Source organism: Enhydra lutris, unplaced genomic scaffold (assembly GCF_002288905.1).
Source record: "Enhydra lutris kenyoni isolate GAN:26980312 unplaced genomic scaffold, ASM228890v2 scaffoldscaffold4, whole genome shotgun sequence".
Taxonomy (NCBI): domain Eukaryota; kingdom Metazoa; phylum Chordata; class Mammalia; order Carnivora; family Mustelidae; genus Enhydra; species Enhydra lutris.
Window position 1 is genome coordinate 59,640,040 of NW_019154088.1, and position 12,099 is coordinate 59,652,138.

General features: G+C 43.8%; 1 protein-coding gene across 1 annotated transcript in view; it reads left to right on the top strand.

The window, feature by feature from the left end:
• LOC111159679 (spectrin repeat containing nuclear envelope protein 2) overlaps positions 1-12,099 on the top strand; it is a 275,318-nt gene that overhangs the window by 166,763 nt on the left and 96,456 nt on the right. The window contains 4 exon segments of the mRNA XM_022522256.1: positions 419-493; positions 1,706-1,816; positions 5,695-5,781; positions 8,885-9,115. Of these exon segments, the coding sequence (XP_022377964.1) occupies positions 419-493; positions 1,706-1,816; positions 5,695-5,781; positions 8,885-9,115 (504 nt within the window).

Sequence of the window (12,099 nt, forward strand, 5' to 3'; positions counted from 1 at the left end):
GCCTGAGATTGTTCACTAGGGAATATAAATCCTCGGGCTGAGTCTGTTCTGAACTCAACCTGGAATTCTTAGGTCCAGGTTACTTGAGGTGTGAATGGAATTCCACGGGCAGGAGGGTGGGAGCATCCCTGGAAGGATCTTTATCATAACAGGTTAGCCCAGTGCAAAGTCAAAAATAGACCCGACCCCTCTCTAAGCCCACTTGGAGCCCACAGCCGTGGATCCCATTTTGAACTGTTGGAGGACGGGCCACAGGGAGCGATGTGGGTAAAAGGGATACAGGATTTGACCTACGTGGGTGGGCGGGCTTCTTCAATTAAGCGAGTGAAGAATTAGCTACATAAAGACGCGGCCGGGCCAGGATCCTGGGGATGTTGACTAGCAAAGCGGCTACAAGTGTTTGTGCTGTGCCTTTCAGGTGAACAAAACCGGTTCCATGTCTTTCCTGCCAGCGCTCACGGAAGAGGCAGAAGAGAGCTCCCTGAAGAGCGAAGTAAGGAACATGATTTTCTCATTACATTGCATAAGAACTGATCGCTAAAAGAAGTTCAGTTCAATGGGAAGCTCTTAAAAATGAATGGAAACAAAGGATTTTAAAATGTAATGCCGATGTTTTATAAGGGCGATTGAAGCCATTCTCCTACATTATTAACGTCAAGTGTGTCTAAATCTACTTCTTGCCCGAGTAGGAGAAATGTAATTCAGACACACTCGTTAGCAGAAGGGAGGAGGTGAAGTTCTTAGTCATATCCTGACTTCTGAGTATATCCTCTGAAGTTTGGAGAGTATGTTGCTGGGTTAGCACTCCCAGTGTGCTTTGTAGAACTTTATTTTTTCAGATTTGAATTTGTTTCCAGATTTATTAGTCTGAAACAGCATTGTGTTAGCAGCTAACACTACTCATCCTTACGACTTTGTTAGAACAGATTGAAGGGGACATGGACAGTTGTCTTTCCTGGTATCAATTTTCATCTCATACTTTAAAAACAAAAGTTATGATGGGTCTTGTTTTTGCAGCAATCGGTCTTTTCTGTGTCTCACATGTAACCACTAGACACTTTCTCTGCTCATTTTATGGACTGTTAAAGTAGCTCCACTCTCACATGGAACCACCGGCTTCCCTATAGACCAGGACAGCATGGAACAGAGTGGTAGGACAAGGGAGAGCACAGGCACGCTGTACGGTCAGACCACCAGACAGCTTCGTAATCTGATTATGCCCCTTCACAGCAGACGGAATAGTGAGAACAGAGGAGGAACTGGGGCCAAGACCAGACAGCCTGGGCGTGTGGTTCTAATTTAAGACCTCTATTTGTCTCCGAGCTGATACGTTTATAATATCCACTGTTTGTCTTTGCCAACAGCAAAACACATGTTCATCTGGCCATTATTTAAAGATAACATTTTAGGTTACATTTACCAAAGCAGATGAAATTCCTAAAGCACCATTTTAAAGAACCTTCTCTAGAGATGTGAGCTGACTTCCAACTTTTCAGAATATCTTTTAGGCTTCAGGAAGGTCAACCGCATTTGGACTCCTGTGATTTAGTTAGCCAAAGAAAGAGGTGAAAAACAGAGGAGGTGGGAGATTAAGGGCTATGGTTACACTGCCTGATAAACTGAGTTTTCCGAGAGAGGTAAGTAGGATGCTGTGAGGATTGTAGGAAATGACTTAGTCACTAATCCATTGTGATTACTGTGTTAGAACGGAGATAAGAAAGCAGAACCATCTTCTGGGTCTTGGTCTTTACTCTGGAAGCATGATAGGGATCTGAAGGAAGATAGAGCGTCCTCGTCCTCTGGAACCATCATTCAGGTAATACTGAGCATAATGCATTTGGTGGTTGAGGGTTCACAGGGATAGTAAAGGACATAAGTCCAAGGAATTTCTTGTTTGAAAGACTGTTAGGGAGGGAACTTGCGGGGGCTGAATTTGTTTTAAGTTTCTCACCATTACTTCTGCACAAATTCAAAATCATCCAAGTACTTGCTTATTATTTGCATTTCTGTTGTGTACTCAGTGATAACAGGAGAGTATTTTCCGAGAACTTCATATGCGAGAACTCAGACTAATGTAACTCAAAGGAGCCCCTCTTTATTTTTTTTTTTAAAGATTCTTTTTTAATTTATATATTTGACAGAGAGAGATCACAAGCAGGCAGAGAGGCAGGCAGAGAGAGAGGGGGAATCAGGCTCCCCGCTGAGCAGAGAGCCTAGTGTGGGGCTCTATCCCAGGATCCCGGGATCATGACCTGAGCCCAAGGCAGAGGCTTAACCCACTGAGCCACCCAGGCTCCCCTAGGAGCCCCTCTTTAAAAGGTTCACCATAGTGTTTCAAAGCATTTGACACACCTCTTTTGGGAGTAGTTGGGAGAGGAGTCTCCCTTTAATCCTCTTTTTGAACAAGGTAGTGTGTAATGTATATTAATCTCTTTTTGTTCGTTGTGACCTTCCAAATCTTCTCCAGCCTCTCAGACTAAAGGGCAAGTGCTCTTACCTTAGAAAATCATTATAAGCTAATGTGAAAACGATATTTTCCCCTTGTTCTGAAATATCCCAGCATCATCGCCACCTGCCCCGGGCTCCTGGCTCGGGTCCAGGGCTGCCCCCTGCCCCCCCACCATCCCTGCCCCCAGGCCAGTCCTTTCATTAAACCTCAGCACCAGACTCTGCCTCTTGACCGGTTCCTTCCCTCTCTGAGATGTAGTCAGTCTCCCCATCTCCAGCAAGTCTTTCTCCCTCGTGACCCCACCCTTCTAAACCAGCTGAGCATCCCAAAGCCCAGACTGTCTTAGAGCCTGCCTCGCATGCCCAGAATGCCCTTCTCTCCCAGCCCGCCTGTAGACAGCATGCTCATTCACCCACTAGGACCTGTCATCTTCCACCTCCTCCAAGAAGCCTCCTCCTTCCCTTCATTCTGGAAGCATTCTGAACCTCAATTAGGACTTACCACACTTTTATGCGCATACGTACACAGTTCAGCAAATGGCAAGGAACTTACCTTTTACGTGTTTATGTCCTGTACTGGGCTCAGCTTGCTACTTTAATGCATTGACTTTCTCGATCCTGCTTCCTGGGGTTCATTACTATGCTTCCTCTTGTTCATACCCAGAAGTCTTTACTGGGGGCTTCTCACCTTTGGCCCCTGATTATAAATCAAATTTTTGCCCCTGGCTATGTTTAAATTGCCAGTGACTTCTAAAACATCAGTTTCATGCCCCTTAATGAGTCCTAATCCTTACTAATCTCTCCAACTTTAGACACTATCCGCATCTTTTCCTTCCTGAAATGCAGGGTTCCTTTGGCTTTCTAAATTCTGCGCCCTCTGGTCTCATCTCCCTGCAGCCCCTCCTCTGTCACCTTCTCTTGCCCCAGCCACATCATGGTGGACATTTGTCTGGTGTTCTGTCCCCTTCCTTCTCTCATTTCCCTCAGGGCAGTTTTATCTCCTCCTGTACGTTTGGTAGTCCCTCTGTGCCAGTGATCCCTCATCAAGCCTCTTGTCTTGACTTTTCCTTTAAGTCTGTTTTACATTTCTACCTTGCTGATAGATTTCTCTTTTTGGATGTGTTTTTTTCATCTCAAATCATTTTAGCCACTTCCTTCAAAAACCGCTGCTTCTAATTTCTCCATGTCTGTTGATGGCACCACTATTTCCTCAGAGTCTAAGACAAACTTCAGAGTCCTCTCAGGTACATCCCTTCTCTTGCCTTTCATGTCCCGTCCGTGGCCAGGTGATGTCCATTCAGTCTTTACATCCTCCTTCCCATGATTTTGCCATCCTGTTCCAGGCAGTTGTGACTCTGCCCTGGGCTTCTGGAGTAGCCTTCTAATTGGTTTTAGAGCCTCCAGTTATTTTTCTGAGTGCATCTTCATAACTGATGACTCTTCCTAAAACCATTATCTGATGACCAATTCTGATTATCTGCTGAGTAAAATGCATTCTTAGCCTTTCCAGATTTCACTCTCCTGACCTCCCTTTCCAATTTTGCCTCAGCTTTACTTTTAGTTCTGATTTGTACCTTTCTAATAACAGCCCTTGTTTTCAGTATAAGAAGCTGAAAAGTAACATTTTGTTACTTTTAGATGCTTTCTATATGTCATCTTGTTTAGTAATCACATGCATGAGTGAGGTCTTAGTAGACCCACCTCGGAGGCTCAGAGAAGCCCAGTTAGCTTGTCTGAGATCATGCAGCTTGTAACAAACAAGATTGGTCGATTATACTTTTCCTACCACATGGTATTAATTATTTGTGTAGATATCATTTTCCCATTGTTTAACCTTGGTTAACTTAATAAGTGGGAGTGTTGGATCAAAGTATACATCCATTTAAGTGTCACACACATTATCAAACTAGAAAGTTTGCCCTCTGGAAACACTGTATCAGTTTTATTCCTTACAGGAATGCATGGAAATGCCCCAGACTGACATGGGTTACTTTCAGTTTTAGCCAGGCTTATCCAGTGGTTTAAATGACATTTATGTTCTAAGAATGTTGAATATGTGTTTATTGACTTTTGTATTCTTATTTTTAAAGATGTATTTATTCACTTGAGAGAGAAAGAGAGCACATGTGCACATGTGCAAGGGGGGGGCATGGGGGGAGGAGGCAAAGGGAGGGAGAGTCTGAAGCCGAGTTCCTTCTGAGTGAGGAGCCTGATGTGGGGCTTGACCTCATGACCCTGAGATCATGACATGAGCCGAAACCAAGAGTTAGAACCAGGATTGGGACGCTTAAGTGATTCTGCCACCCAGGTGTTCCTGTTTTGTATTCTTCTTTTATGAATTGCTTGCTCATGCCCTTTGACTTTCTTCTCTACATAGGGTTTGATGTTTTTCTTACTGACTTAATAAGGATATATATTAAGGATATTAACACATTGTAAGCTATTATCTCAGTCTGTTCATTTATTTTTAACTTAGGTTATGATGCTTTGTAAGGTAAACAGTATTATTTTTTTATGTTACTAATATTAACATTCTTTCCCTTTCTTGTCGTGCTTTCAAAGTCCTTCCCCACTCCTAGATTAGAAAAAGATTCGCTTTTTTTAAAGAGAGTTTTTAGGATATAACCTTTACATTTACATATTAGGTACAGGGGCACCTGGGTGGCTTAGTTGGTTGATTGACTGAGAAGCTCTTAATTTTGGCTCAGGTCATGATCTCAGGGTTGTGAGATCAACCTCTATGTTGGATGCTGGGCATGGAGTCTGCTTGAGATTCTCTCTCTCCCTCTCTCCCTCTACCCCTCCAACCCCGCTTGCACTGTCTCTAAAAATTAATTAATAAATATTAGATACAATTAGAATCCATTATTAGGAGTGAGACAATGATTTGGTTATACTTTCTCATGAAATACCAGAATAGTTCCCAAATTTCATAAGTTAATCTTTCCCCCTATTATTTGAAAGGTGGCCTTTAGCATATAATTTCACTTAATTTTAGTTCTCCTATTAATCCACTTAAATACAGAATTGTATAGATTCCTCGTAGGTTCCTTATTAGCTAGAGAGCTTTGGAAAATTAAAGTCTTTCAAATAAAGACAAACCTTAGGGAACTGATTTTTTTCCCCCCTAACAAACCAACTTTTCTCTAAATGCGCTTGACTTTTCTGGACATTTCTGAAATCAGGTGATACGTAAAATGAGCCAAGGCAGGAAGTTTTCTGGACTTCTGGTTCTCTTCTTTACAGGAGACAGCTGAGAAAATAAGCACATGTGATAATCCAGTGGTCCAGAGTCTTACACCAGACTTACCAAGTCCCAACCAAAGAGAGGAGGTAAGTCCCTACCGGTAACAAGCAAACTGCTCGGGTACCTGGACGAGCACACAGAGCTGACCAGCTCTCTGTGTTTGCAATACTTTGTATATCAAGGCAAGAGTTCTTTGTCAACTTCAGCATCTTCATATGTGCTGGCAAGCCGGAAAACTGGAAGATTTGCCATCAGATAATGATCTAGCATGTAAGCATGGTGCAGAGCAAGGAGGGATTCAGTGCTTGCTCACCCTTAAATATCCAGAGCGAGCTAGCCTTTCCACCAACAGCTACTTCTTTCTTCTGTAGCTATAACTTATGTAACAAGTTTGTGTATGGTGGTGCTGGCGGGGGGAGACTTAGAAATATTTGTAGAATTGACTATAAAATATTAAGGAGTAAATTCAAAGCATCTGTATTTTGACATGAAATAACAGCCACCGCCAGAAAATTAGCTTGCATTTTAACTGAATCCTGTTACTTCGATCAGTGGTGTGTCGATGCAGAAATGAAGCTGTGTGACATTCACCAAGCAAGAGCCTAACTTGGATGCTAGAGCATCAGCAAAGTCATGTGAAGAATGTGGACTTGTGGACCCCAAGGCATAATGAAGTCAGGGATTGAATCATGGTGGCCTGGCCCCTGAGCCCAGTAAAGGGTTGGGTATTACTAATTTACGGTTATGTGGTAGAGAGGACATAATTCTCTTTAACAAGAAATGCTTGGGGTAATACTTTTGAGCCCCCCACCCCCGAAATGCACAGTCATAAAACAGTCACTTAAGTCATTTCTGGTTTTAGAATTTAGGGCTGTCATTTAGAAGAGATATTTAGCAGGGGTGTAATTGTGGGGAAAAACTGTAGACTCTGAATGAAAAGATGGCAGAGCTGTGTTACCTCAGGCAAGTAACTTACACGTGGGCCCAAGCTTCTCAGAAGCAAAGTGGTAAAATGGGAGGTGACTGAATTGCTTAAGCATTAAATGAACTTAGGTTTCTTTGACTATAAAAAGGGGGTGGGTGAACTGGTTACTGGCAGGTTTCCCAGGGCACCTTTGCAAGTGCAGTTTCTATGGTTGCAAATATTCTTTTTCCCCCTTCCGTTCACCTTTGGATTCTCTTCAGTGTCAAATAACTAGCAAGTAAAGCCCAGATTAGTTACCCAGCTTCCTTGTTTTCTCATTAATTCAGTGAGTTAGTGAAAAAGGAAAGAAACTTAATACTGCCATTAAAAAATGTGTGTGGCCCATGATAGGTGCTCAACTAATGTTTTTGAATAAATAAAGAAGGTCGATGGTAAATCTGTTATCACAGCCTAATCAGGTAATATTAATGATTGTTATTTGGGGTGACAAGAGGATCCCCCAATCTTTGCCAGCAATATCTGAAAACTAGAAGTTAATTAGTTGACTGGCAGTTGGTGTCTGGCAGTAAAATCACACAACTATTGCTTTTAAGAAATCTGGATTTTAAAAAAATCAGGATTAAAAAAGAAAATTGAAACCAGGTGACTCCCAAGTGCAGACCCACCTGTGCAGAGAAACACAAGGCCACGGAAGACTTTCTTCAAGAAAGGTGATTCTTAAATAAAAACATTGACATGAAGGCACGGGAGAAATAGTGTTTTGTCATACAGGTGAAGTTAATACATGGTCGGGGGAGCAGGTGCAACTCAGAGACACTTCTGCTAAGCCAGCTTTCCTAATACTCACCATGTGTGTGAAAAATGGATATTTTCACACCCTGCATGTTGTTACCACTTGCCTATTCTGTTTACTTTTGTTGTACAAAATTCTGTAGACATTGGGAATTTTTCTGCCTTTGAGTTGAGTTAGGGTATACATTTGTGAACTGTTTTGTATTAGATGCTAACATGTAGTTAGCAAAGTCTTATATAGAAAATATTGTAGTTTATCGTAATCATAATAAATACTGAGGTCAATAATCTTGTAGAGCAAACACAAATTCCTGAAAGCATTTCTCTAGAAGGGTTGATAGAATCTTTCAGTATTCCGGAAAAGGATGTGAGAAGCAAATATATCTGTGTATCAGATCTTTTACTTCCATATTGAAAATATCTAATATATATTTTTAAAGATTATTTATTTATTTGTCAGAGAGAGAAAGAGAGTGCGCATGCACACACAAACGGGGAGCATCAGGCAGAGGGAGAAGCAGGTTCCCTGCTGAGCAAGGAGCCCAGTGTGGGACTCCATCCTCGGACTCTGGGATCATGACCTGAGCTGAAGGCACATGCTTAACCGACTGAGCCAGGCAGGCATTCCTGAAAACATCTACTATATTATTAATAGAATACTCAATTTGGTATCCAGAAGAAATTTTTCTTTTGGATCAATAAGCCACCCAGGTGCTTCAGTAAGAACACATCTTATATCATGCTTGCTTTGTACTGTAGTATAAGTACCTTAACTCAGTAATATTTGAGTATCTAGACAGTGAAAAGCAGTTTCCGGGACTCTCTCATAAGAACAGAAGAAAAATTTCCAGATTACCCCACTAAAGCTCATTAGTTGACTCACACTACTTTTAACAGGGAGAAATTTAGATGAGTAGTAGCATGCATGTCAGGGGGAAAAAAAAAGAAAGGAAAAGCTACAATATTTTAAAATCTACTTGTTGAGTGTGTGGCATATTTCCTTGTATCCCAGCCAGTGTGTAAAGAGCCTTTTTTTTCTGTTTGATCAGAGCTCACAGCAATGTAAGCATTGCTTAATCATGTGTTACACAAATTCAAACGCTGGCCAATTCGCTGCAAAGTTTCAGACACACACACCCACGCACACACCCTCTCACTCTCTCACCTGTCTCCCCTGTCTCCCGGGGCCCACTCGCTGTTTAATGAACTGCCTTTGCGTCCTCTGTGCCTGGGAACACCACCTGTGTACATGCGGATCGGCTGCTTGGAAACCTGGAGCACGAGGTCACGTGATAGTTGCTATGCGTGTGGAGGTGCATTTTTCTCTTCTTTCTTACTACTTCTGCCCTTATTTACTTGTTTTCTCGTAACTGGGGGAAATGCTGGAAGTTCCCAGCCTTTTGCAAGCTCAAATCTGCAAACTTGGGATTCCATGGCTTTTCACTGCTGGCTTATCTTTGGGTTTATCTTAGGGTGCCACACCTCCTCTCAAGGCTGACGCTCTGGGCTTTTCCAACAAGCAAGGAGCTTTTGAGTCCACGGTGGAGAAATCTGGGCCCGAGCCTGCGGAAATCCTCCATGCCTGCAAGACCCAGGTGGCCGAGCTGGAGCTGTGGCTGCACCAAGCCAACGTGGCATTCGAGCCAGAAACGTTAGATGCAGACATGCAGCAGGTGGTGGAACAGCAGCTGGTAGGGTGCCAGGTAAGGCTCCTGGGTTGGAGTTCATGGCTGGCCGCCTCACCAATCACCTTCCAAGACTGGGTGAAGTTCTCTTAAAGCAACAGTGTGTTTCTTCCTGTTACTCAGACCCCTGTGTTTATTTTGGCCTCAGGTTTTTGTTCTTGGGGTACTTCTTTGAGATTTATGGAAGCAGAGTATTTGGAGAGACCATAGTGGCTAAAAGCTCCGAATGTAGAATCCAGATCCAGCTCCGTCACATTAACTGTGAACTTGGGGACCTTAGCTTTCTACCTCATTTTCCTCATGTGGTCAATTATCTCATAGGGCTTTGCAGTGTTCAGTGAGATAAGGCACAAGAACCAGTGTTGGGTATATCAAGTATATGAGAAGGGCTCAGTGAAAGCTGTTACTTGTATTCATAGTAAGTCCTTAGAACTTCCATTCTTCTGAAATGAAACCAAATAGCCTGACTTGCAAGATCACAGATACAGCATAAAAGGCCTTTGCTGCCATTTTACTGTGAGTGCTCCTACTCTCGCTGGGGGAGTTGCGGGGTGGGGGGTGGCGGGCGGTGGGGAGACAGGGGGCAGGGAGATAAATCTCCTTGCCTTTAGTCATTTTGAGTAATATTTCCTGGCTCGGCCGAGAGGATGGGATCTCTCCGTCCCTCCAGGTTAAAGCTAGAATGATGACATCACCACAGCATAATCCAGTGTCCCCAAGGGTGGTTAGATCACCCTTGGTCCAATATCTCAGCCTGATTGGCTCATTTGTCTGCCATAGTGGACACCAGGAATGAGGACATCCTCTCAGAGTGCCCCCTTATCACTGGCCCAGCCACAGCGGAACTCCTCCCATGATAGCCCATTGGAGCTGTGGGTAGCCCCTCCTTGGTCATCCCCCTTTCCGCACTAAGGTCCACAACCCTACAGTATCCAATGCCTGCTTCATAGGGTACCCAGGTGGATAGGCTGACCTCCTTCCCCAGAAGTCCCCACCTCTGACACCCAAAGTCAGCTCTTAATAGTGTGGGTTCCCTTAAATGCTGGCACTACTGCGTGCCTGATGAGGCACAGAGGAGTCTGGAAAAGACCGTACCACAGCACAGAGCAGTGTTGTGCTAAATTGCACCTGAAGTGTTCGAGATGTTGAGTCTCAGCCACGTAGAGCTCTCCAGGATAGATTTGCCCATGCTGATTTCCTTGATCACCACCAGAATCCCCTTCTCATGCCCCTTGTAGGGAGATCAAGGATTTGGGGGCTGGCAATGGAAAGACACGACCACAAGGTGGCAGTAGCACACAACAGACTTGCTTTGGGTAACATTTTGTCAGGAGCTCAAGGCCTGGGAAAGTCCCTCTCTCTGTAGGCGCCCTTCCAGAGGCTGTGGCAGGGAATAGAGGTGGGGCCGTGACCTGGCAGGGAAGGAAAGCAGAGGAACTCCCAGGGGAGCAGGAAATCCAGAGGGGCTTGTGTGTCTAGGTGATGTCAGAGAGCTCCAGAGGGCAGCAGACGCGAGGGTCTTCCAGACCCCAGAGTTGTGTGTTGACGATAGGGAGCAGATGTGGGTCCCACTTCAAGTTTGGTGCCAGTAGGATTTAAGCTGATGGTTCTGGCCTGCTGTGAAAAAGTAAGCCCCATAGGGGCGCCTGGGTGGTTCAGTCATGATCCCAGGATCCTGGGATCTAGCCCCACATTGGGCTCCCTGCTCAGCAGGAAGCCTGCTGCTTCCTCTCCCACTTCCCCTGCTTGTGTTCCCTCTCTCGCTGTGTCTCTTTCTGTCAAATAAATTAAATCCTTAAAAGAAAATAAGCAACATAGGGACCCAGAGAGGGGCCATCTTTGGCTCATTTGTAGAACATCATGGCACATAAAACTTAATATTGATATATATAAAAAGCCTTCCTGTGGAAAACATGAAGTTCCCAGTGGGAACATGTCCAAAGGACAGGAGCAAACAAATCAGTCAAGAAAAACACTATATTTGGTCATTTAATATTTGAGAAGAAATGTTCAGCCTTGATTGTTCAGAACATGTGAATCAAAACAGCTGTTGTTTTGTTCCCATGTTGCCTTGGCAAAAATTCTATCATCCTGGAAAACTCTGGGTGCACTATTCTGTGATTGCCTCAGTGTTTGGGGAGGTCAGCTATCAGAATATACAATGTCCATCGTATTTGACCTAATAACACCATTACTTTAAATGTACCCTCTGAAAATAACCCAGAAAGAAAAATATTTGTGGCAGTGTTAATGACAAATGGGAAGGACCGGAACCAGCTTAAAGGCTTCCCAATAAGGAAGTTACATGAATCACGGAATAGCCACTTGCAGCTAGCAAAGTGGGAATCATGAAGCATATGTCTATAGACATGTGTAAAAGTGTAAAGTATACATAAAATAACTACATGGAAAAAAGGAGCACAAAATTGTAGTACACTCTGTAGCCACTGTAAAATCTATGATTACATGTTGTTTAAGTGTAGAGGAGCCTGTAGAGGATACAGGTAGTTTGCTTGGATAATGGAGTTACAAGAATAAATTCTTTGAAAATCTTGGTTTTGTTCTTATAGATTTTATTTATTAGAGAGGGAGAGAACGAACAGGGGGGAGGGGTAGAGGCAGAGGGAGAAGCGGACTCCCCGCTGAGCAGGGAGCCCAATTTGGGGCTTGACCCCAGGATCCTGGGATCATGACCTGAGCGGAAGGCAGAGGCTTTAATCCACTGAGCCACCCAGGCGCCCCCTGAAAATGTGTTTTAAGCATAGTTTCTCCTTCGGTTTCTCTCAAAGAGCGGAACTTGTTCCTAGTCGAGCAAGTTTTAGCGCACACGACCCCAATGCTGAAGTGAGACTCCAAATGCCGCTATTGCTTGGTGTGTGCTCAGCCAGTTGGTGTGACCGCTTGGGCTTCAGAGTCCCAGAGGAGGGCTGACTTGACTTGTTGGGGAAGAATACAATGACGGTGATTTACAGGGAAACTTACTTCATCTAGCGGATTTGTTT